The sequence below is a fragment of the Lissotriton helveticus genome, chromosome 2_1, assembly GCF_964261635.1.
Source record: "Lissotriton helveticus chromosome 2_1, aLisHel1.1, whole genome shotgun sequence".
Classification (NCBI taxonomy): domain Eukaryota; kingdom Metazoa; phylum Chordata; class Amphibia; order Caudata; family Salamandridae; genus Lissotriton; species Lissotriton helveticus.
In genome coordinates, this window is record NC_136059.1 from 71,642,848 (window position 1) to 71,670,243 (window position 27,396).

Below are 27,396 nucleotides of genomic sequence, written 5' to 3' on the forward strand. Positions count from 1 at the left end.
ACATGACCAATTGGCTGTCTTAGTACACAAAATAGACACCGCAAGATCAAAGGTCTCTATCAGCCAATCTTTCCTGTTCTGAGCATTTAAAAAGTTTGTAGAGTCACACTGATTTTTTTACAACTTTTGTTTCAGTACAATCGTTAATACCACAATTTAAATTTTTTATATACTGTAAACAGTACCTGCTGCTACTAACCAAATGAATAATGCGTATTTATTCTTTCAAAGATGAAAGAATATTTTTGTTCTTTTATAATTAAACTTCACATCTTAAAAATCTATTTGAAACAAAAGCCTGCACACCTAAATATCCATTATAAACAGTTTAATATAAATGTGGCTGTGTTCCCTGGGTGTGTCCTTCAACCAACTGAAACAACTAATACAGAAATAATCGCTGTATAGCTTTTCAAGTACAGTTGTTAGGAGCACAAGCTAATGTTGCCTGAAATAGGTACTTTAAACCAAATAAACCGTCTTGTGTCTCATAATCAGTGTTAGACCCGACATCATTGGCGTGAGTCTCCCTTCCATTTTTGACGGATTGCCTCCTCTGTTTTGACATATTTTTGCTGGTTGTATGTTTTGGGCCCTTGCCACTGCTAATCAGGGCCACAGTGCAAGTGCTCCCTATGTTAAATTGATATACTGATTGGATTCCATGATTGGCTTATTTGATCTACTATCAGCCCCTAGTACAGTGCACCATGTGTGCCCAGGGCTTGTAGAGCAAATGCTGCTGGTGGGCTTGCAGCACTGGTTGTGCCACCCACAGAAGCAGCTTGTAAAGTGTGTCTCAGGCCTGCCATTGCAAGGCCTGTGTGTAGTCTGTGACTACCATGTCGACTTGGCCAAGTGCACCCACTTGCCCGTCCTACCTTCCCTTTGCTTCATTTAGACACCCCTATGGTAGGCCCAAGGGCAGGGTGCATTGTAAGTATAAGGTAGGACATGCTCTGATGTGTGTAGCATGTTCTATTAGTGAATTACAGCCATTTTCGTTTTTCACTATTGAAGGCTACCTGTTCTCATAGATTAGAATGGCAGTGAAGATTGTTACATCCCTACAGTCCTAACTGACTCAGGGAACATGGTAGAAATTCGAGTTTAGTATGCCTGAACTCAGAATAATAAAGTACATATTTTAGTAAAGTTTATTTTAATATTCTGTGTTGGCAAATATCACTTTTAGAAAGTAGGTATTTGCTTGCCTAACCATTTGAGCCCGCCTCTGCTGACTTGTGTAGTCCTTGTCTGGGTTTGTGCGTGACAGGGCTGGGGAAATTCCAGGAGACAGTCTGGGACAGCCCAGTGGTGAATAGGGATATTTACATCCAGATGGGAGGGGGAGAGTGCACCTGGGACCTGAATAGGGCTGGGCCTTCCCTCTTCAATGCTGGCGCCACCCCCTGTGGCTTGTCTGATGTCTCTGCCCTGCACAGTGAAAGGAGAAGGGGAATCTTGTCAACAGAGTACTCAAGAGCTGCATCTTCCCTCCCCTGTGCTGGCTCCACCTTCTGTGGGGCGTCTGATGTTTCTGCCCTGCACAGTGAAAGGAACAGAAGAGTCATGTAAACACAGTGCTCAGGAACTGGTTTAAACTAGGCAGAGGCCCCTCTGCCTCCAGAGAACAAAGGATATTTTGGTATAAATATTGGGACCCAGTCCCACAGACTTTAGATCACTTCTGGAACAAGAAACCTTTCTGCCAAGGAGAAGAACCAAGGAAGCTGCAGGAGTTTGGACTGCCCCTCTGCCAGTGTGCTGTTTGCTGGGTTGGCCTGCAGTGGTTGCTTCATTGCCAAGGGAAAGGAGAAGGAACTTTGTAAGGACTTTCATCTACAGAATATTCTCCAAGGGCTTGAACTGTGCTTGCCTCCTGCTGAAGTCTCAGGGCCAAAAGACTTCACCTCCAGCTCCCTCCTGAATTTCCTTGCTGGGAATTCTGACTCCAGTCACTTGCGTGCCGCTGGGAGCTGGAAGCGCGACGCATCGAGAAGAAGCGTGTCGCCGCCGCAGCTGAAATCATCGCAACGCCGGAGAAGCGAGAGTTCGTCGCATCTCCCTGGAAGCGTGTGTTCATCGAAGCTGTCTGTGTCGCATCGCCGGAGAAGCGCGACGCATCGAGAGAGATGTCATCGCATCGCCGGAGAAGCGCATTACAGGGCCTGTCGCGGCTCCAAAGTACAGAGTCGTCGCAAGGCCGCCAGGGCGTCATCGCATCATCAAGGGCGCCATCTTCTCGCATCGCAACTGGATCATCGCATCGGCATCGCATCGCATCAATGCGCCATCTTGCGCACCGCAACAGGTCGAGAATCTACGCATCACCTCCGCACCGGTAAGGCTCACGACGAGTCCCCTACTCTGAGCAAGCATTGAGAAAGGACGCAACCATTCCCCCGGGTCACGGAACTGATGCATCTCCCCTTTTGCGAGCCTTTTGTTCACTGTGTGTGTGTCGCATCCAAGAACTTTGTTGAGAACTTTGTCGCATTTACCATCAACTTTAATTAAGAGACTTTCATCATCTTTTAAGTAACCTTTGAAGAACGCGATATAACACAGAATGTTCAAGCAATTCAGAGTCCAGAATTGTGCTAGAAACTCACAAGGGGCATGACCCCATACACCGCTTGTGGATTTTTGTTGTTTGTGGTCTTGTGTTTAAGTCTATATAAAGAATACTTATTTTTATAAAACCTGTGTTGTGTCAATCTGTAATGTTATCACTGTATTACTGTGTATATTCACAAATGCTTAACACACTGCCTCTGAGATAAGCCTGTCTGCTCGTGCCAAGCTACCAAGGGGGTAAGCAGGGGTTATTAAAGAGAGTAATCGCCTTGTCCTGACTTAGAAGTAAGGGTCCCTATTTGGACAAAGGTGATAACCATTGCCAACTAGAGACCCCCAGATCTAACAATCAGTCATTAGTTTTAGTTTATTTCATACTATTCTTCGATCAATTGATTATAAACCATTAAAAATCCTCTTTTTGGTCATACATACACAATTGATTTGCCCATAGTGTTAATTCACACTAGATTTGTCTGTCTATACGTCCATGATTATTAAACCCCAATGCATTCCGGACATATATGGTGCTTCATTTGAGGGATATATAACTATGCTCTACAAAGAAAAGGAATTGAACAATCATTTAACATCATACTATAGTCAACATTTATTATAAGTTGATCGGAAAAATACAAATGTTAATATTGCCTCAGTGTAAAGCTAACGTAAAAAAAAATCATCATCTCGTCTACTTGAATATATACCACAAACAATACAATGATTCTATGCAATCTACAATTGACATAAATCTGTCAATATCAAAAAATCGAATCTCTGTGGAAAGGCAAATCACTCAAAAACATGTGTAAGTGAACCCCCATTCTTGTACTCGCTCCCATACACACATATCCACTCAGATTAGCTGCATCTCTTTATTTTCGAGTTTTAGAATATTTGATGTGATTAAATAAAACCTAATTTTGTTACTAGATCATAAACGAGCATTCCTCCAGCAGCAAGCGGTGTATGGGGTCATGCCCCTTGTGAGTTTCTAGCACAATTCTGGACTCTGAATTGCTTGAACATTCTGTGTTATATCGCGTTCTTCAAAAGGTGTTGTTTTATTATTTATTATTAATAAATAATTTTATAAAACGCACAGCTACCCAAAAAGGTTTTCCAGGAGCTGAGCAAAGGAGAAGAGGACAGATTTTACACCTTAGAAGGTCGATGGGCCTTTACGGAATGCAAGTAAGGAAATGCAATTTCTCTGGGACTATGGGAAGGATTTCCACAGTTTCTGGCCCAAAATAGAGAAGGACCTCCCCTCCCATGCGAGCCAAACGAAACCTCGGCACAGTGCACACGCCCAGGTTCCAAGATTTAAGCGCACATGTGGGCTGACAACGCACCACCAGATCATGTATGTAGCATGGGCCTGCTCTGATTCTGGTTTTGAAGATGTAGCACAGAACTTTGAATTGAATACACTGTGAAACAGTCAGCCAATTTAGCTCTTGGAGAAGGTGAGAGAGCAAGGAGTGCCTCCGGAGCCAATACAGAAGTGTCGTCATTCAGATTATCTTTTTGAACCACTTGAGCACAGCGAAACAAGTGGCGGTAACCTTGATCACTTGAGGCTTCATGGAAAGATTCTCATCAAATACAAAAGCCAGACTCTTAACCTTAGGGGACAGGTCAGGAAGAGTCCCTAGGCCAATGTTGTGGGCCCCAGAGTTGATTCTTGTCCAGGATTATGACCCCCGACTTATCACTATTTAGCTTGAGACAGTTGTTGTTTATCCAGGAAGTGATACCAACTCAAGCCAAGGTTAGGATCAGACAGTCCAGGACCCTGTGCAGATGACAAGGAGATGATTACTTGTGTGACCTCATCATAGGAGAATATGGTCAAAGTGCAACTCTCTACTACATCTACCTGTGGGGAGACATAAATACTGAACAACATTGGACTTAAATAGACCTGAGGGACTCCAGAAGTTAAAGCCTGTGTCTCTGACCAAGCACAGGCCGAAAAGACTTGAAATGTCAGATCCTGTTGGAATGATGTTTAACAGGCTAGTGGTGGTCCTTCAAGACCCAGTATTGCACATCTTTCCATCAGGATGGAGTGGGACACAGTATCAAAGGCTGCGCTAAGATCTAATAAAATAAGCGCCGCTATTCTACCCTCGTCCAGGAGTCGTCTAAGATGATCAGTGACTCCCAGGAGGGTGGATTCAGAGCTGTGTTCAATCCTGAAGCCCGACTGCGAAGCATGTAAAAATACTATTGTGGGCCTCCACGCAAGTTGTAAGCAGTACATTCACGTTTCTCCAAAATTATGGAGATCTGAGAAGCAGGGAAATTGACGAAAGTTCCACTAATTGGTCGGATCAGGATATTTTTTTTTTAGGATCTGAACAGAACCCTTATGTAGAGAGGAGTTAAGGAGATTCACTACCCCCTGTAGCAATTCATGATCCAAAAAGCCAAGTTTGGAATGTGTAAGGGGGGTCCAGCAGAGAGCCCGATTTAATAAACTGTAAGATAGCCGAAAAGGTAGAGGTATCAAGAGGGGACCACAGCTTCAGATTGGTAGTTAAACCTGACATGTGCATGCTATTATACTCATTTTGGGTGTGGTTCGACGTACTGCTGGACACAACAACAGTCCGTAGATTGCACTCCACCCTTAAGATGCTTAGACAAATGAAGATGAATATCTGCCACCTTTTTGTGAAAAAAGGGCAAGTTCCTCACACTGAGTCTGTGAAAGCGAGGGTGCTGCAGACGTTTTACAGGGGTCTGAAAGTTCTTTGAGCAAAATTAAAGAGTGCCTTAGGACAGTTTTGCAAAACACGCAAGATGATGGACAGAATGTTGCACATTGGCAAAACATTCATCGCCGGTCACAGATCTGGGTTAATCCATCGTTATTTTGCTCATCACGCCACCCCAGTTCAGACATGGCCATATGCAAATCAGTCTTGACCCTGTGCCTCATGGAAACAGTCCAGACCGAACTGCCAAGCCATGTCTTCCCTGGACCGGAATCAAGCATCCTAGGACCGGTTTCTGGCATTTCAGCCGTCTTCAGCCAGGATAGCTTGACTTCAGAGGCGCAATGAGCATGGTACCCACGTCTGGGAGAAGATTACAAAGAGCCAGATTTAAGACAACCACATCCTCAATAACAGAATTGCCCTGGCTAGATTTGGGATCTTACAAATGGATGTTAAGATCTGCGGGCAACATAAAATTTGCAGATTTCAGAATATTTGGGGCCAAAAGGTCTGGGGTGGTGGCACACCAATTCCCAGCAAAACCTGAAATCCAACAGATCAAGCCCCTTGATAGAGTCAATTTGTGTGTAAGGGAGTGAGAAAAGAGCAAGGCCTCGCAAGCGGGGAAGGGTTATTATTCTGTCTACAATTAAGTACATCCTTAAAATAATAATAATAAAATAAATATACCCTGTCTGTCTCTCCTAACAATAGAGTCGTTGAGGGAGGACAGGGGGTGTGAGTGTAGCAATCACACCAGGTGATGTTCAATCGTGAAGTCATGACGCTGTTAGAAACAGGGCATCAGGTTTATGTTCTCATAACAAATTAAGTAGGTGTTGCTGATGCCTAGGAAGAGAGCAGCAGTTAATGCTAAGAAAGTACAATTTGTTTGTGGAACTTCTGCCTAAATGAGTTGTTGTGTCGCGATGACCTGCATTACTTGTCGCCGAATTGAGACTTGTGTCCAGTGGTTGAAAGGAAGAGTAGGAGCAGCCGCATATTAACAGACTCACCCATAGGTCATGGATCAGGCAGCTCCCAGGACGAGCAGGCCGTAGTACCATAGCTGACCAGAAGTATACATAAGCCTATTTGACTGAGAGGGACCAGGAGATGGGCTTGCCTTTGACAGGCCTTTGGCACGCCAGCAGCGTGTCTGCACTGCAGGCAGCATTTCAAGGGCTCGGAACTCTAACTGACTCTGCCCCCTGCCTCCTGATCGGGTTACCCTCAACCAAGGGGCTTTTCAGAATAGAGCGTCCACAGCTGAAGCAACCAGCACAGGCGGTAATATTAAATAAGAGGCGATTTCTCACTTAATAAGGTAAAAAATGCAGATTAAAATCAGTGCATGTTTAAAAAACGAAATGACTGTCCTTATCTCTATTACAAGCGCGTCCGCAATTTAACATGTGTGGCATTTGTCAAAACGATGCAAGATGTACATTAAGTAATATGAAGGATCCTACCTGTAAACAGTGTTGCCATTTTGGAAACATGTTATACACCTATCTTCGAGATATCAAGGCTCTGTGTTCTTAGTACATAATATAGTAATTTTAATAATTAACAACTGGCTTAAGTTGGCATATTAATGTAGGTTGTGGATCTAAATGCTTTATACCCATCACAATGAATTATGCTGACAACACAGAGCCGTGATTTTTTGAGTTTAGTGGTTTCCCCCTTTGTAAGATGGTGACAGCGTTTAGCAGTATAATTTACCAACTTAGTCAGTAGACGTAATGCGTCATTTTTACACACGTCGCCAGTGCTTACTTTGTAAAAAACATAAGTGCCAGAGCCCTCCTCAGGATGCTACTGCAGTTTTCACCACCCATTCCCCTCCGACAGTGATGCCAATGACACTACAAACTCACCTACTAACCATCACACTCCTACAAGTGTGACAGTTCAAACTATTCCAGGCCCCCAAAGCTATAAGAATGGATTTGGTGGCAGGTATTAGTTATTTTTAATGTATATTGAATTAATCAACAACTGTTGCTATGCTCATCTATAAATAAAACAAACAGCGCCACCATATGGCCGTCTGTCAAAATTGCAAGCGTTTGCATTTAAGTGTAGTTGCTGAGCACCGGAAAACACCAGCTCAAATTAAGCACTGCACGTCGCACACATTAACATAATACATATGCAGAATGCAATACAATAGAGATTTCCAGCTTGAGTTGGCACATAAAAGTGGGTTGTGGGTCTAGATCAGGGGTACTCATAGTACGGCCCGCGGGCCGGATGCGGCCCGGCAAGCCTTCCTTGGCGGCCCGCGGACCTTCGAGACAATCGTGCCTGTGCTTAAAAAAAATAATTTATTAGTGCAAACACCGCCGCAGCAGTGCTGGGCTTGGAGACCTTGATAATCACCGCTCCCCCGGCCCCCACAGAGCAGAGGCTTTGTTGTATTTCACCCCTTAGCGCCTCTGCTCTGTGGAGCCGCGAGATGTTTGTCAGAGTGGAGATGCAGGGGCACTACAACAAAGCCTCAATAATATGTAAATGGTCTTTTAACGACCTGCTAAGTACTTTGGTGCGACTGATGGACGGCTGTCTCTTTGGCCCCCCACCCCCTCTTAATCACCCTGATGTGGTGTCCATTCACTCACAGTCGTGTGGACACTCCTGTAATTATCAGAAGGGCGCGCGCAAACTGCATTTTAGTCATGAGAAACTTCTTGCCAGATAGGGATCTTTCTGTGTGTGCGCTGAGGAAGCTGTATCAGCCCGGGCTGAAGGCTGACACAGACAGACACACACAGTGAGATGACAGAGGGGGAGGGAGAGGGAGAGCTGGATGGAAAGAGAGATGGAGAGGGAGGGCAGGAGGGAGGGAGATGAAGGGCAGGAGAGGGAGGGCAGGAGGGAGAGAGGGAGGGCAGGAGGGAGGGAAATGGAGGGCAGGAGGGACAGGGAGGGCAGGAGGGAGAGAGAGAGGGAGGGCAGGATGGAGGGCAGGAGAGAGAGAGGGAGGGCAGGAGGGAGAGAGAGGGCAGGATGGAGGGCAGGAGGGAGAGAGAGAGGGTAGGAGGGAGGGCAGGAGGGAGAGAGAGGGCAAGAGAGGGCAGGAGGGAGAGGGAGGGCGAGAGAGGGCAGGAGGGAGAGGGAGGGCAGGAGGGAGAGAGAGGGCAGGAGGGAGAGAGAGGGCAGGAGGGAGAGAGAGGGCAGGAGGGAGAGAGAGGGCAGGAGGGAGAGAGAGGGCAGGAGGGAGAGAGAGGGCAGGAGGGAGAGAGAGGGCAGGAGGGACAGGGAGGGCAGGAGGGAGAGGGGGGGCAGGAGGGAGGGCAGGAGGGAGAGGGAGAGGGAGGGCAGGAGGGAGAGGGAGGACAGGAGGGAGAGAGAGATGTATGTATGCTGGGTCTGGTGGCTCAGTGGATGAAGGCATCTGCTGCAGGGACCTGTGTGCAACCTCATGGTCACAAGTTTTCTTTTTGTTTTAGCCCCGCCCCCTCCCCCTCTGACCCCGCCCCCACCGGTGCGGCCCTCGGCCACAAACCACACTGTAAATTTGGCCCCCGAGAGAAAGTTTGTGAGTACCCATGGTCTAGATGTATGATACCGATTTTAAGACATTATTTTAGAAACAATACAGCCTTGATATCTCAACCGTTTAGAGATAGAATCCTTCACATTATTTAGTATATGCCATGAGTTGTTTTGACGCTTGTCGAACGCATTAAAACAACGCATTTGAAAAATGCAATATAACAGAGAATTTTCAAGCAATTCAGAATCCAGGGTTGTGCCAGAAAACCACAAAAGGGTGCGGCCCCATACACGGCTTGCCGATGGAAAAACACTTGTTTATGATCTGGTAACAAAATTTGTTTTTTTTTCATCACATCAGATAGTCTAACACTTGGGAAAAAAGAGAAGAAGATAATGAGAGCATGTGTCTGTATGGGAGTAAATACAAGAAAGGACATTCAATTACACATGTTTTTGAGTGATTTGCCTTTGCACAGATAATATATTTTATTTAATTGGCAGATTTATGTCAACTGTAGAATGATGATGATAACTTGGGAGTTACCTAGAATCAATGTATCTGTTTGTGGTACATATGCAAGAAAACAAGGTGATGATTACATTGTGGCAATATCAACATTGAGGTTTTTCTGATCAATTTATAACATATGTTGAATATCGTATGATGTTAAATGATTGCTATATTACATTTCTTTGTAGAACATGACTGTACGTCCCGCAGACAAAGGCCCATATAGGTCTGAAATGCAATGGGGGTTTATGACTCACGGACATATAGAAATAAGAATTGAGTGTGAATCAACACTAGGGGCAAATCAATGGTGGATGTATGACCAAAAAGAGAAATTGTAATGGTTTATAATCAATTGATGGAAGAATAGTATGAAAAAAAGAAAAACTAACGATTATATAGGACACAAAATTGTTAATTTGGTTTAAAGTGCCCATTTCAGGCAACCTTAGTTTGGGCACCTGGCAACTGCACTTGAAAAATTATACAGCGATTATTTTATTAAACTTTACATCCTGCCACCTGAAAGCATTTCACAGCTCATTAAACAAAGTAACAACTGACAAAGTTATCTAGATGTGCATGTATTCCTGTCGTGTTTTTTGGGTGATTGTGTGCCTTTCGTTATACCGCCTGTGTGTTCATGAGCGCATTTAAGTATGTTTCTAATATCGGTCTGCAATTGTCTGCAGGGGACTTGCATGTGCTAAATGTAAAAGAAAGAAATGGTCGCATGATGGTACCTTGTCTTCTTACCGGACACTGCTCCCTCTCATGCTGTATTTTCCCTTGCTCCTTTTAGCCCCCCAAAAATCACATTAGGATAATACCTCACCAATCGGGATTTTTTTTTTTATACAAATAAACTATTCCTATCCAGCAACAATCATTAAAAAACAGCTTTCAATCTGAATGCTAGAGGATTCTGCACATAGTATGAATATTTTGTGTAACAAGGGATGCAGGTCAAAATGTGTAAAGAAGGAGATGAATTTACACCTCTGTATCTGTACAGTGCATTCCACAGGAACTGGGCGGACACAAGAGGCTTTTCTTTGAAGATGGTTTCTCCCTTCCGTATGTTTCTTGTGGCAAAAAGTCCTTTACCCTGTAAGATAAAAAGGTAAGCCATGAGTGAGAGAGGGCAGACGCACCTGGGCTCCACAATGCACCACGCCGGACCAACACGAACTGGTCCATCTCCTCCACTATATGGGGACGGGCGGACGCTTAGTGAAGTGGCTCTATGTGGGCATTAGAGAACACGCAGCTTTGCCCCTCACCACACTTAGGGAGGCTTGGATTACAGACACAGGGGAGGCAATCACAGACGGGGACTGGAAGATCATCCTTGGTCACCCTAGGAGAGTGTCCAGGAACGTTAAATTCAAATTTATACAGGCCATGGTTTTGCACAGGGCATATCTCACTCCCCAAAGACTACATAGGATGTTTCCCAACACCTCCCACAACTGCCCTAGGTGTCGTGAAGAGGATGCTAATATTATTCACATGTTATGGGCGTGCCCGAGAATACGTAATTACTGGGTGACGATCAGAAACACACTATACACTATAACTGTTCTGCAGATCCCTGAGGGTGCATTACCCTGCCTGATAGGTAATAGGAAGAGATCCAAGGCCTGTAAGGCACAATTGAAATTTATAGACTTGGCTCTCTTGTTGGCACTCCGAACTCGCACCATGAGATGGAAGTCACCCAGGCCCCCTGATGTAGAAGTATGGCGGTCCGACATGCTGAAATGGGGAAAGGCAGAGGCTGCGGAGCTGCGTAGGGAGGAAGAGAAGGGCCACCGTAAATACCCTATTGCACGGGACTGGGACCGTATGTTAATAGAACTGGAGGATGCCGACCCAGAAATGCCACTGGAAGATACTATTTGAACACACACCCGGTATGTGGAATGGCTGCATGCGCGGCTACCTAGCCTAGATACACCAGTAACCACGCCTATCAAGTGCAGTATCCATACACGCAAACATACAGCTGATATATCCACCTTACGGACTATGTACACGGGAATAGCCAGGAGACAGGACGAGGGAGGGGGGAGTTGGGAGGGATGGGATGTAAATGGGCGATACAGTATTCTGCAGCCGCGTAATAAATGTTATACTGAAATGTTACCTGGGAAAATTACGAGATATGACGAACAAATTGATGCAAGGAATGCTATGCGATACAAAAAGGCACAGGGTCAGACTGATTTGCATATGGCCATGTCTGAACTGGGGTGGCAGAGTGGGCTAAAGAACGGTGATGGATTAAACCCAGATCAGTTGACTGGGGGTGAGTGCTTGTATTGTCAACGCTCCGTCCATAATTTCCTTTGGTTTTTCTTTGTTCGCCATAAGTTGGCAGGGTATGCTCAGACGTGAGTCCCTTGCTCACTTTGCCACTGGATTCAAGCACGCCGGGCTGAAGACGGCTGAAATGCCAGAAACCGGTCCTCGGTAGCTTGTTTCCGGTCCAAGGAAGGCATGGCTTGGCAGTTCGGGCTGGACTGTTCCCATGAGGCACAGGGTCAGACTGATTTGCATATGGCCATGTCTGAACTGGGGTGGCAGAGTGGGCTAAAGAACAGTGATGGATTAAACCCAGATCAGTTGACTGGGGGTGAGTGCTTGTATTGTCAACGCTCCGTCCATCATTTCCTTTGATTTTTCTTTGCAAGGAATGCTATGCCAAAGTTAAGTTAAAGAAAACGGAAAAGACTGATTCTATGTGAGATGATTGAATGTACAATGTAATGCTTGCCACAGTCACGAATAAAGAGTTTTAAAAAACTTTTAAAAAATGAGTGTGAGAGGGCATGCAACACAGTTGCAACGGAACAGGTAAGGGATGCCTGTGATATAGAAGAGGCAGTTGTTCCTTTCTAATGAAGTCATAAAGGCAAGATTAAATAAGAAACCTGCTGCAAAGTTCAACAGCCTTTCATCTCCACATCACCGTTTTTATCTTTGCAGACTGCTCTATGGCCGTGCCTAGTAGCATCTGTGGGATCAGGCCAATTGCCAGAACCAAGTGGCCAATTCACACAAACACACTTGGAAGCATCTGAATTGGAGCTATAGTCTGAACTTGCCACTCATCCCCAATAAAGATAGATTACATGCAAGCTCTATCCTCCAGCTTCCATATCGCAGCCTTTCCAGAAATTAAATATACAATGTTCATAAATCTGGCAGTACCCGTAAACAATGCACTCAAAACAGGGCTTTAGTCCTGAACCCTGAATTAGACTTCGAATTCCTCAATAAGAAGGTAACTTAAGGCTCTATAAAATTTTGCCTCATTTTTTCACTACAAATTTAAATTATAGAACTCATGCAATTGCTAGATTTAGACACTATTTTTCATTGAAAATTAATTACATTTTAAAAACTCACTGCAACCATAAACACTTTTAAACGTTGAAGTAATTCCATAATTGATATTATGAAGAAATCCTAATTATGAAGCTCCCAATCCTCAACCTCCCAAAGTAAAGAACAGGTGCTTGGGGAGTAGTGAATAAGGACAGAAAACTGATACAACTAGACCATTAAGTATATTATTATAGATTGATAGAGCGCGTAGCTACCAAAACAGGGTTTCCCATCGCTCAGCCCTTCATGTTATACTGACCAGGAATAACACACATACATTTAGAAAAGCCATGTCTTTAGAAGCTTTTGGAAAGCCGAAAAAAACAGTACGACCCCATAGAAAAAGGCATGATGTTCCACAGCTTAGGACCCGAATACGAGAAGGACCGGCCACCATGATAGGTTCTCCTCACTCTGGGAACTGTGGAGAGGTTAGTATTGCACGATCGCAGAATACAATTCGAATTTGTCTTGTGATGAGTCACCATAGATCTATGGTAAAGGGGACCGGAGTTTGACATTATTTTATGCATGTAGCACAGAGCCTTAAAGTGAATTCACTTCTCAACTGGAAGCCAATGGAGATCTTGAAGAAGCATCGAGGTAGGAGTATAGTTAGGAGGGTAAATTAGTAGTTGCTGGCTGCATTCTATCTGGAGCCGTTTCAGTGTAGGCTTAACCCCTTCGCTGCGGGGGTTATTCCCCCGCTGTGCTGGGGGAGGGGGCGCGCACAGCGCCCGCATGCTCATGACGAGTTCAGCTCGTCATGAGCTACGGCGCTCCGGTGCTCATGACGAGCTGAGCTCGTCACAGGTGCATTGGCTCCCGTGGAACACCAAGCACAACGGGGAATTCTCCCCGCACCTGAGCGTTCCACGGCTCATGACGAGCTGAGCTCGTCATGAGCACCGGAGCGCTGTGACTCATGACGAGCTGAGCTCGTCATGAGCACCGAAGGTGTTAGGGACCCCAAATGAAGAATGTTGTCGTTATCCAGTCTAGAGATAATCAATGGCTGTATAAAGTATATCCAACACAGAAAAATACTTGGTCGCAAATGTATATTAACAACAGGTAACAAAGACTAACTAATTACACTGGAGGTGAATGTCAAAGCATCAGAACCAACAGGCCACTGATAGCTGGGATTCAGTGAAGTAGTCTGTGACAATAGCAGAGACGGTAGCAGTGGGCTTATGTCAAAGTGGCAGTGACACTGAAATAGGGGGCATTTCAACTATACTGTGAACACTCCGTTTGATTTGAGGGTTGGGTCTGACAGATGCCAGAAGGCGTTCCATACTGAAGGTGTACTCTGTGAGAAAGCTTGATTTAGGGTGATTCGTTTCTTGAACGGAAGGGTTTTGAAACGTAGGTGGTCAGAGTTTGTAGGGTTCTGGATTCTCTTTAAATGATTCGTTATGGGCTAATTAATGTTGCGTTCCTGTTGCAGTTCCTTATGCACTATGCACATTAATTTTCAAAGGCATTGAGGAGCTATCCTTAGGGTGATCAAAACTGGTGCCATTAATTTAACTGGATGGGGAGGAATTTAAAAAAACAAAAGGCATTAGCCTATATTGATATGGGTAGGCAACGCAACGCTTAAGCTCAGTGGTTTTAATTATGTACTCTATCAGTCCTTGGAACTCTACCAGCTCCCAGTGTAATTGTGCAGTGAATATGGAGCTAGGGTGACTACCTACTTCAGGACTGGAAACAATGTCTGTAGAGACCTGAACTTTTGTACAATAGCAGAATGCATTGTGTGAGTTGTACTCTTGGTTTGCTTCAATTGAACTTATTAGACTAACACACTTGAAATCAATGATTTTAGGTGAAAAGTCCAGGAGTGGAAACCAGAGGTGGCTTCTCCGCTATGGCAGAGGAGCGTCGCCCCCTCTGCCAGCCACAGCAGCAGCTGCAAAACTTGAAAAATAAAACAATAACAAAGCAAGTTTAATATTTTATTTTTCTCCATGATATGGAGTGCTGGGGGCGGGCCCAGGGAATGACCGGCACATACAGGGGGAGTGGTAGGTGCACTGTTCTCAGTGCGAATGACGGTTTGGCCGACCATCTCAGCACGGCCAAACTGTCATGCGCACTGAAGCTCTCTCCAACGCAGCTCCGTTGCTGGGTTGGAGAGAGCAGGCACAGGCTCATAGTCTCTCTGGCAGTGCAAATTGAGGGCGCTCAAGCCAACCCTGACGCTTCTCTCAAGCTGTGAGAGTAGTGTCAGGATTGGCAGCAGAGCAGTCTGGGTGCCTGTGCCTGTAGTACAGGCAGAAGAGCGGCGATACGACCAGTTCAAGGTTTTTATTTTTATGTTTAGTTCTCCGAACACCCCCAGTCACGCCCGCCTCCCCATCCCCCACTGCCACCTTGCCCACACACCAGCCGTGACTGCCGGAAGCAGTGTCAGCAACGACCTGGAGTTAGATGGTCACTCTACATGCAAGTGAACAGTTCTACCTGAATAACCTTCTCTTCTTTCCCACTTGCTATTTCAGAATCAAATGGAGAATAATGTGAACAATCATCACTCTATTCATTTTAGAAACTAAACATTTCCATGTGTATTCGTATATACAATAAAAGATTAAGAAGAACAAGACACCCTAGAATTTCATCTCAATTCATTATCTAAAACGCTTGCGCTAAAGGAATGAAAAACATATTGCTGCATAAAAAACATGGTACAATTCATCCTAAGGTCTTAAATCACACAAAACAGCAACTTTGGCTTCAGACAGAGCTAAACAAAGTCCTCAATTCATGCACAGCAGTCTTCCCTTCTGCTGCAAAAAGTTACACATAGAATTTTCACTACAAATATGTAAAAACTCAGGGGGGTTTTAAACACAGAAAGGCCCCTTCCTTGCTGTACATTCACTAATTTCAAAATGATTGGTTATAACCACAAGATTCGTAGCTTTGCTGTAACAGACAGGTAAAAAGAAAATGCATATCATCTTCACTCTGACCCAAGCAGCAGAAACAAATGACTGTCTCAAAGTAAAATTGGCCACAGGGAGAACCTAAGCGAAATGTAATTTAAAGGTTTTCCATAGCTAAGGATGTCAATTTACTCAACTACTCTTCTTATCCTAGAACGTTCTGTAACAAATATTTGAAAAGCCAAGAGAGGATTTTTACATTACATGTAATAATTTTATCATCATCAAATCCTAAACTTTTTCTTAATTGCCATAATGCTTTCCAGGGTTGTCAAGGTTGAAGCAGCCGTCAACTCATTAAGTCTGTGTGCATTAATATTTTACATATATGGTTAGCCCATGGGAGCCTTAACACGCCATCAAAGCTGAAAAGGCCTTCAAAGGATCGCCAATAAAAAGAGACGTGGTTTTTCCAAACTTTTTTCCGAACGCCGAAGAATGTTAAACTAATTTTCACTGTCTCTTTGGGCGACTGTTGTGTGCCTTAAATAACACCCAGCTTTAGATTTTCAGTGAACACAGGACCACGTATTACTGCGCACGTTTTTTTATTGTGAGCACTGTTCATAGATTACTATATTTTTACAAGCTTTAAGTATTCAGTTTCAATGGATGTCCACATTCTCTTTTGAACAATGATCCATAGGTTACTATGCGGGCCACAGTTTTTTTACACACAGTTTTCAATAGGTAACTATACACTTACCTATTATAACTGTGCATTGTCCTATGCATTATTATGGACTGTAAATATTTTCCAATATTTCTGTGCATCTGTTCGAAACTTCTGGTGTGTTTCAAAGGGGCACAAACTACAGAAGTAGGGAGTGGAAAAAAGGGGCAGACAAGCGTCTACAAATTAAATGGATTTCACAGTTTCCAATTCGATCCCCAAAGCTCAAGACATTTGTCTTGAGTTTTGGAGAGGTTAGCTAAGCATTGAAACTAATATGCCATTTCCGTCGGTCCTCTTGGACTGGCTCTTCTCTGCATTGTCTGAACGTTCATGTATTCAAAATGATTCCCTCTATCAGAGCATCTCCACGGGAAGGTAGAGACACAGAGCTGTACAAGTACTCCTTGCTATGCCAACCAAAGGATACACTTTTTATCATGCATAGCAATGGGTAGTGCATTATGCCACTGTCCATTTTTCCCTTCCTCAACAACAGTTCCCTCTTCCGTTCCCTGCTGCGTGTTTACATTTAAGTGAAACCTAAAAAGGCTGCCTCAAAGGCATACTTGTAAAGTTAGTTTCAGGGAATGTGTTTTATCATTTGGGCGCCTGAACACCCTTCTGGATGATAGTGTGCTCTACAAATCTGCATGATATAACATGAGTGAAATGAGAATAATGTGCCAATTGCACTTCTTTTGTCTAGCCACAGTTGAGCAAAAAGACAAAAGTGATCTGGTGTTATAGTATAATTACCTATAGATGTGCGTGTCTGGAAATCACTTCCGTCTTCTCTTTATTCTGTCATAAGTTAACATAATGGATGGATAGGTTTTTATATAGCGCAATATCACCGCCAGGTCTCAAAGCGCTTTGCATTGGGAACCCGTCCTGGTTTTTCCCTGTGAGATAGCCCCTACTGGGTATCCCCAAGGTGAAAGCCAGGCATCCCGCCGCGGGGGGCCGTAGTGGAGATTAAGCAAGCTATTGCCCAGAGTTGCAGAGTGTGAACCTGTGATTCGAGTAGGCACCGGAGCGAGAATTGCCGAGTCCGTGGACATTTTTGGGCTCAAGACCCTGCCGCGTCGGGAATTGAACCCTGGTCCCGGGTCTGATCTCAGCGTCCAGGTCTGCCTCCTCTAACCAGTGAGCCACACTTCTCCACTTATAGACACATAAGGTGTCTATAAGGTGCATGTTCACCCCTTTGGGCATATTGCGACTCAATAGCAAATGTTTATTGTTACCAAGCCCAATGGTAATTTTTCTATTTACCTGGGAAGACTGAATGGCTCAGCTGCCCTACCAGCATTAGAACATGTGACCCAGAGGTCAAAACTAAATAGGTTATCGCAGTGCACTCAGTTCCACCAATTCTTTCTGTTATGGTTAATTTCATTTTGCCAATTTTGATTTCTCACGTTGCTGGTGTTTAGTACACTGACATTTTTTCTGGTAGATCTTGGACTTTAAGCACTGGGGTCAATATGATTAGCAATGACTAGCAGTTTGTGTATTTGAATAGCTTGGACTGAGCTGGCTCTTGTTTGATTTCGTTTCTAGAGACCTCTGATAAAGGATCATGCTCGACACAAAATGCATTGGGTTAAGTGTGTGATTGCAGTTTAAATCACAACCTGTAAAATTAAACATTCGGAATAATTATGTTTGCAATAAGATGATAGTGAAGGAATACAGAATTGATTGTTTTCTCTGAAGGGAATAGATCATTAAATTGGATGAGAAACCAAAGCGTTTCAAAACTAAGTGCACCCATCTGCCAGGGACTGGTTTTGCAAACCTGGCATTCCCGTTACCCAGAGGTCAAACACAGGTAGCTGGAATGGATGCATTTGTCCACAGAGCCAGCAGGACTGCATCACTTTGATTAAGTCCAACAAAACGAAAACAGCACCAAAAACTGCCTTTATTGCTAGGAAACAATGTCTGCTCATTAATTCTTGCATGTAAAACATTGTTTATGTTGAGATAATCTATTGCAACTTAATTTTTGCTTAGAGAGGCAGGATTGCAGTTTTTATAGTTTTCAAAAGGATAAAATACTTTTCCTTAGCAAGTTGATTAACCTTTTTAGTTGGCCAAGTCAAGACCCATTTTTAGACGAATATGTGGTTAGGCTGTAGCTGATCGCTCTAGTTCAAGATATATAGGGATTATTCATAGACTTTCTTTTGGAGTTTCATATAGGGCAAATTCGAACGGAGCGACAATTACATTCCATGGGGGCACGTTTTTCTGTTTTTTTTCAGGCACTGTGAGATTAAGTAATTTGCCCAAATCAGAGGATGTTGAGCTGACGCTGATACTCGAACCTGGTTACTCAGTTCAAAAGTCAGCAGCTCTGACTGTTACACCACAGACATGGCTTTGAAAGTCAAAAATGTACTATTAGCACATATCCCTGTATGTTTGGAGTCGATGTCTTGCTTCATGATATTTATAATAATTAAATTCCGTACTTCAAGCACTCTTGGGTAGGTGCTGCAGTCACAATCCTATCGTGAGCGCATGTTGATTCAATGTTTTTGCATTTTCTTACGCATTGACATCTACACAGCAGTCTCTTTAGCATGGTGTTTTTTGCAGCACAACTTTTTCACGTGAAAGATTGTAAAGATATGTCAGATTCCCCATGCGACATTTTAAAATACATTTGACACTGAAGAGGGAATTAACAAGTACAAAATTATATAAATTGCTCAAAACAGCACACTGTTATCCATTATTTTGAAATGTATTTTGGTGCGGGCAAGGTACAGGACACAGCTCTAGTAAGAATATTTATTTTAAAAGTTTTATATAGCGCTGGCTCCAGCCAGGTGTATCAGAGCACTTTACATTTGTATAATGATAGTAAAGGAATACAGAACAATTGTTTCAAGTGCAGCATTCAGACATGGTGGACTAAAAGAACACTGAGTAATATATGGCTGGAAGTTTAGTGCTGCTGACCCTTTAGTGGGGAACATGCTCTCTTGTCTTCCTTCTCCAGAGCCGGTGTCATTTATGCAACTGCTTCCGTTCCTTAATAATGGACTCAGTGGTGCTCGCCACATAAGACTTTATGTTGCTGAGGCAGCAGATAAGACCCGCGCCACACGAAATAAATCTCAGTCGGGGGAGCTCAACGTATTCCCAATCTTATGGAATACGTTGAACTCCCCTGACCCCCAAGGGAGATGTTGATGACTGCCTGCCACCCACGCCGGCTAAGGAGCTTCTTTCATTTAAACAAACGAAGGAGAGTTGCTGCCTGGTAGGGTCGGGACACAGTAGCTGGTGTTCTGGTTGTGGGTTCGCGCTTTTCTCAGAGGTGGGATCCACAGCCTTAGATGCATCCCTGACTCACCAGATTCGTGAGCGGGAGAAATCTCAGGCGATAACTACACTTTATGGTGGGCTTGCTAATGTGAGGTCTCTGGGAAAGCACAGGTATGAAATAGCTCATACAATAGACAACTGGGAACTGGATATCCTTTTTATAACCGAAACCTGGGCAGATGCGGGTTCAGATCCTGATTTTATTACTGCCACCCCTGTGGGGTACAGAGCGGTTAGAGTGGATAGGACTTCTAATAGAGGAGGTGGAGTAGCTATTATTTTTAGAGACTGTCTAGTAGTCACTTTCTACCCAATTTCCACTCCGTACTATGAGGCTCTTCAATTTACATGCAAACTCAGTGCCAAATTGACTTTCAAGGGCATGTTACTATATCGCCCTTCAGGTACGAGAGCTAGTTTTTTAGCCAATCTCGACCCTATGCTGGAAGCGGCTCTTTTAAATAAAGATTTTGCTATTCTTGGAGATTTTAATTTTTATCTGGAGGACTTAAACAATAAAGAGACGACCATGTTATTAGACACTTTAGGGGCGACTGGATTGGTTCAATTGGTAAGTCCACCCACCCATGCGACTGGTCATACTTTGGATGGAATTTTTTCATCTGCTAATGAATTAAGGATTAAAGATATTGTCCCTCTATCATGGTCTGATCATTCACTTATTAGATTTAGTCTTCCTAGTAGTAAGATTGGAGAGGTTGGCAGTTTGAAGCCACCTGCTGCCTCTTGTAAAGCATGGAGTAATATAGATTGAATAGAGTGAAGAAGGAGCAATTTACAAACAAACAACATGAGAAAGATGTAATTACAGATTAAAGTACAGTACAGAGGGGGGTAGGCTCAGTAGTCGGAATAAAGCGGGAGGGGTTGGGCGGGTGAGGAAATGTTAGAATGGGGAATTGAGGGACGAAAAGGGTGGAGAGGGGTAAGGAAGGGAATGTGTAGGGGAGGGTAACAAAAATAGAGGGGAGGGGAAAGGCAGGGGTTTTAGGAGGAGGAGAATATAGCAAGTAAGGCAAGAGTGACAAGCACTCATCTTGGAGATATCAGCTTAAAGCTTGATGAAGCCTAGTCAGTGGGGAGGCGAGAAGACTAAATCGCTTTCCAATTATGGGTGTATAGTTAAGTGTAACTCTTAAAATGATAGCAAAGAGGGTAAATCTAAGAGCCAGACAACAATATTCACAAAACATTGATCTAACACGTCTTATAGAATCCCCAAGTCATGGCTTTCTGACTCCTATGGGTTATTAGTGAACTCGTTTAGAGCTGCGAGTACTAAGGAGAGGCTGTATGGGAGAAGGGGTGGGTGGCAGGCAGTCATCAGCATCTCCCTTGGGGGTAGGGGAAGCTCAACGTAGACCCAATCTTATGATTAAACGTCACGGAGACATATTTCGTGTGGCGCGGGTCTTATCTGCTGCCTCAGCAACATAAAGTCTTATGCGGCGAGCACCACAGAGCCCATGATTGAGGAACGGGAGCAGCTGCATTAATGACACCGGCTCTGGAGAAGGAAGACAAGAGAGCCTCATCCCCACTAACGGGTCAGCAGCACTAAACGCCCAGCCACAGGGACCTCCGCCTCCTCAACCTTTACCTTGACGCTGTTGATGAACCGCACCTCCACAGCGCCACCGCCCGCCGGGGGCACAGACAGGCAGAACATGTCAGTCGTGGAGGCCGCCATCTTGGTATGACCTCTGACCTTCCAACTCCAACCCTTCCCGGCGAAAGCACGTGGAGCGGCGAAGCAGAGAAAGGACTATACCAGAGCTAACTATTAGCGACCTCGCGGCCATCTTTGAATAGCATCACTGAGGTTTAAAACTGAACAGATTGCCGAAAACAAATATCATTTGTTTAAATAAAGCAAAAAAATTGACATATGAAACGTTCAGTATAATTTATCTAAGCACGTTAAGAACATTTGAATACTTTTTAAATATTACTTGATAAATTCCTTTTATTCCCTGAGATTACTCCTTCTCCTATCAGAAAACACGTGAGCACCTAAAGTGCGTAGCATTTAATTAAACCGCCCTATTAACTGGCTTTATCCATTTCGCCAATATTGGACGAAGTCCATCAGGCCTTTCCATCTGCGGTAGGACGCCTCTAGATGTTGACTGAAATGAGCTGTTTCAGCAGCAGAAGACACGTCCACTAACGCGTCTCAGCAATGTCTCGTGTGTCGTGTTTGTTTGTCTGCGTGGTAACAGAGCTGCCTGAATTACATATGGTGATGCAGCCGCAGCTGTTGTAGGCACTCTGCCCATTGCCTAGCTATCCCTGTGCCAATGTCAGAACTTTGCAGTGCTTGCACTTGTGCTCAAATGATTTGCTTCCTTAATTCCTCTCTGACAGATCCCAAATGATCAAAATAGCGAAGTGTCTTTCATCTCCTTTGGCGGTGGGTCAAGGTGTTCCTCAAGGCTCCATACTTGCACCCACATTGTTTAATCTCTTCTTGGAACCACTGGGAAATCTCCTAAGTAAGTCCAGGATCCACTATCATCTCTATGCAGACGACACTCAAATCTACCTCAAGGTTGCCTCCACTCACGATCTCGCCATCCTAAGCTCTACTCTCGACTCCATTCAAAACTGGATGTCAACTTATCAACTGATTCTGAATCCCTCCAAAACTGAATTCCTCCTCCTCTCCTCCTCACTTTCTCCTCCCCGGTTCAATCTTGGATGGATCAGATGAATCTACTTAACAATAAACCCATCATTGTCGACAGCGCAAAAACCCTTGGTGTCCTACTTGACAAAAAACTAAATTTAATCTCCCACATCAATTCCGTTGCAAAGTCTGCTCGATACCAACTGCGCCTTCTTTGGGGAATTTGTCACTTCTTCCCGGGGCAAGAACTTAAAATCAATAGCTGGTCCTCGCCAGACTGGACTACTGTAATTCTCTTCTTACTGGCCTCCTCAAATCCCACCTGTCCCCCCTTAAATCTGTTCTCCATTCAGCAGCTTGTTCCGTTTATGGGGCTAAAAGAAGCGACAACATCACACCCATGCTATCCACCCTCCGCTGGCTTCCCATCGAGGCCAGATCTATCTACAAGACTGCCTGTATCAACCACAAAGTCTTGCACTCCTCCTCTCCTAGCTACCTGGCGAATAAACTAAAACTCTCTGGAGGCTCTAGACCATCAAGTAATGCGGAAAATCTACTGCTTGAACCTCCCACTTTCAAGAAGGAAAGATCGATGGCCCAATCCTTTTCAGGCAACGCTGTGAGAATCTGGAACTCACTTCCGACGCAGCTCTGGACCACCACCTCCTCCCAGGCCTTCAAAACTAACCTCAAAGTTCTCCTCCTTCAAAGACACTTCAAAATATAATTCTCGCCCTCTCCATTATCTGAAGGAAGACCTTCCATTATAGGAAATTCTATTCTCCATGACTATGGAAGTGCCTTCCCAGTGTGTTCTTGTGGTTTGAGTGGTCTGCCATTTATTGAAGTATTATCCTTCTACCTGTGTCTGGTACTCTATTGTAACATGCACACGTCACTTTTCTCTTGTAACACACTGTTTGCTACCTCCTTCATTAGATACTTGCACAAGTGCCACCATTGCCTACGTAACGTTTGTTCTTCTGTTTGAGTGTCTGCCATTTATTGAATGATTATCCTTCTACCTGTGTTTGCTACTCTTTTGTAACCTGCACTCGTCACTTTTCTCATGTAACACACTGTTTGCTACCTCCTATATTTTGTTTGCTTGAGATACTTGCACAAGTGCCACCATTGCCTACGTAACGTTTGTTCTTGTGTTTGATTGTCTGTCATTTATTGCAGTATTATACCTCTACTTGTACTTTGTACGCCTTTGTAACTTGCACACATGCCACTTTTTTCCTCCTGTATTGCACCGTTTGCTACCTCTTGTATTTTGTTTGCTCACAATTGTCACTTTTACCTCATGTAACTTAACCTTTGCTTTTGTAATTTGTTCACTTGTATTTTCTCCTCATGTATCATTAACGTTCCTATTGTGAAGCGCTCTGACACCTTCGGGTAAAGTCCGCGCTATATAAAAACGCATAAATAAATAAATAAATACATGAATTACATGGTTTGTCAAACAGCCCTGCCAACTAAAACGCTTCAGGAGTTAGACTATCGCATTTTAATGCTGGTGTCCACATCATGTTAACGAACCACATCCTGGACCTCTTGCAGTCGGGTTTCAGAAGCAACCATGCACCAAGACCGCTCTCCTTGCCTCTACAGATATACGCATAGGGTGACCAGGCGTCCCAGATTTGGCAGGACGGTCCCGGTTTTTCACCTACCGTCCCAGCAGATTTAAGGAAATTTTGCTCATATCCCGGTTTTTAGAGAGGGTCGACTGAAAACGGCGGAAGGTGTTTTTTTATGTGTTACAAAGCAGGCATAGTTACCAGTTGTTTCAAGAAAGCAATTTAATTTACAGGCAAGCTACTGGGTTTAAAACTTTCATTTTATGTATGTTCTAACTGCCTGTTCTGTAATACTCTGCTGATGAGCGCTGTCATTATGTCTGTTTGTTTGAAGTAACGTTGTATTCCTTCTACTATTTTAGCAAAATATCCCGGTTTCTGGCTTTAAAATTCTGGTCACCCTATATCCGCACCCTCCTTGACCGAGGCGAAACTGCTGCCCTCATCCTCCTGGACCTCTCAGCCGTATTTGACACTGTCTCCCCCCACACCCTCTGCGTACAATTCCAGGACACCATCATCCGCGCCAAAGCCCTAGAATGGATCCTCTCCTTCCTGACCAGTTGAACACAGAGAGTCAGACTTCCACCGTTCAACTCAGAACACTCAAAGATCATTTGCGGAGTGCCTCAGGGATCTTCCCTGAGCCCCACCGCTTCAACATCTACATGGCCTCACTTGTAGCTATTGTCAAAAGCTACAGACTCAACATAGTCTCCTACGCTGATAGAACCCAGCTGATTCTCTCCCTCACAGATAAACCGACAGCCACCAAGAGCAACTTCCACAACGGGATGAAGGCAGTCCCCCCCTGGATGAAAAACAGCTGCCTCAATTTCAGCTCAGACAAGACCCAAGACCTCATTGTGGGCTCCACCCCGCCACATGGGACGAATCCTGATGGCCCTAAGCTCTCGGTACCCTCCCCACCCACGGACCATCCACGGACCACACACAAAACCTTTGTATCATCCATGACTTCTCCCTCTCAATTAACCACCAAATCAATGCCCTTTCATCCTCCTGCTTCCCCACGCTCTGCCTGCTTCGTAACATCGTCAAGTGGATCCGCACAGAGTCCAGGAAAACTGTTCACCCATGCTCTTGTCAGCAGTAGACTCGACTACGGCAATGCACTCTATGCCAGCACCACCCAGAAGCTCCAAAAGAAACTGCAGAACATCCAGAACGCCTCCGCCAGACTCATCCTGAACATCCCATGCCGCGCCACATCACCGGCCACCTGAGATACTTTCACTGGCTACCTATCAACAAAAGAATTACCTTCAAGCTCCTCACACACACCTTCAAAGTCCTCCACAACGCCGGACCTACATACCTCAACCAATGCCTCTCCTACGCTCCTGCCAGACATCTCCGCTCACCCAATTGGCCCTGGCCATCATTCTACGGATCTGCAAGACCCCGGCTGGAGGAAGTTCCTTCTACTTTGCTGCAAAGACCTGAAACTCCCTGCCTCTGCACCTCAGGCAATCACAGTTGATGCCGCAATTCAGGAAGGGCCGCAAGACCTGGTTCATCGAATGAACCACAGATCCATCCCTCCTTCACTCAGCGCCTTGCGACCCTCACAGGTGAGGAGTCGTACTTTATAAGAATTCTGGCATTACCTCACTGAAATACATTAGTCACACATTACAATTACGACAACCTCCTGTGCGAATCTGGTAGGGTGACAAATATAATTGAACAGTAGTCAGCACAATTTAGCTAAAGCTGCTTTGGGCTGCTGGCAGCCTCTGGCAATTTACTTTTAGCCTCTGCGAACTATGCCAGTACTTGCTGTCGAGGGTCAATTTAGCTAAAGCTGCTTTGGGATGCTGGCAGCCTCTGGCAATTTACTTTTAGCCTCTGCCAATTATGCCTGTACTTGCTGTCGAGGGTCACAGGAGAAAAGCGTCACATTACAGCATATGCCAGCCCTGTTTATGGGAATAGGGAACCTTCTGTTGGTTTCTACTTGACACTACAAAATCCTCAAGGGCTCCTCTCCCCAGATTCTTACTAACCTCCTGTCTCCGTACGTTCCTGCCCGCTCCTTAAGATCTTTGGGCCATGAACTTGCAGTGGTTCCCCGGTTTAAGCTTAGTCGAGCCGGAGGCCGCTCATTTCGAGTGCGGGCTGCGGTCCTGTGGAATTCCCTTCCTCTAAAGATCCGTGCGCTGGATGATCTTTTTTCATTTCGTAGGGCCATTAAGACCTTTCTATTTCCTTAGCTTGTTGGCTCTTTTTATTTTTTAGTCTGTTGCTCTCTTCGTTGTATTGTGTTGTTTACCTTGTCAAGCGCCAGGACGCTCCTTCGCTGGAGCAGCTGTGCGCGTTATAAGTTTCCATAACATAACATAACATAACATAACATAACTGCAGTTTATTAGGCAAGGAGGTGGCAGATCTCTGATTGTTCCCTGTGCTTACATGGAATGCCCTATTTCACCTGGCACCACCTCCTGGAGCCCTTGACGCACCAGGGCCAAGGGCGGGCCCATCGGCACCCTTCAGAGCCTGGAGGAGGCTGGGTCACCCCTCTTTCGTTGCTGTTTTCAGGGAAGTCACCCTGCGTCTTTGCAGCCTAGCTTTCTCCTCTTGCTGCTCCCATCATCTGTCCCTCTGCCTCTCGGTACCTGCTCCTCTCAGCACCTAGCCTCCCTGCATCGCCCCCTATGGCCCCAAGCAGACCTTGTGCATTCTGTATCCTTCAGTGTCTGCCTGCCTGCACACTCCCCGGGCATCCCCAACCTGCCTTTGCCACTGGCCTGCCTCTTGCCACTGTACCGACAGTGCCCCCACTCCCCACGGTTAAGTTGTCCCCTGCATCTTTGCCTCCTTCCCCTACACCCCGTATTTAGTACCTCCCCTGCGAAGGCCCAACCACCCCCTCGCTCCAGCCCCGTGTCCCCACGGCATGGAGACCAAAACGCGACCACGCAGCGGATGCACACAGAGGGCACACCGGGCAGGTACCTGGACCACACTCAGCGCCAGGACCCCAACCCTCACGGATAGCCTCCGCTTCATCCTCAAACCAACTTCAAGCCCTGAACCCCGGATGCCAGGACAACATCAACTGCACCCATGCATCCCCCAGTGTCACAGAAAGCCCATTCTCCTGCCGGAACTGCTGTTTCACTTGCGCCACAGAGGAGATCGCCTACGCCTCTCCAATTAGCCACACCCCATCACACACACCCTGCAACAAGGCCAACGCCAACTCCTCTGGAAAGATCAACTGCCTTCTGATCAACCCACGCTCACTTGGAAAACACGCCACTAAAATCAGAGACACCATCACGCCCCACACCTGGACCCCGCCTTTATCACAGAAACCTGGCTGAACCCCTCATCTGCTCCGGACATCACCACAGCCACCCTGACATATAGAAGATCGCACACCAAGACCGATCAAACAGAAACGGCGGAGACATCGCCATAATCTAC

General features: G+C 45.1%; 1 protein-coding gene across 1 annotated transcript in view; it reads right to left on the minus strand.

The window, feature by feature from the left end:
- Window positions 1-21,438, minus strand: part of SMYD5 (SMYD family member 5) — a 186,940-nt gene extending 165,502 nt beyond the window's left edge. The window contains exons 1-2 of the mRNA XM_078674483.1: window positions 21,320-21,438; window positions 10,327-10,435 (exon numbers count right to left, since the gene is read on the minus strand). Coding sequence (XP_078530609.1) covers window positions 10,327-10,435; window positions 21,320-21,409 — 199 coding nt within the window. The 5' untranslated portion in view covers window positions 21,410-21,438. The remainder of the gene's footprint in view (window positions 1-10,326; window positions 10,436-21,319) is intronic.
- Between the last annotated feature and the right edge of the window lie 5,958 nt (window positions 21,439-27,396).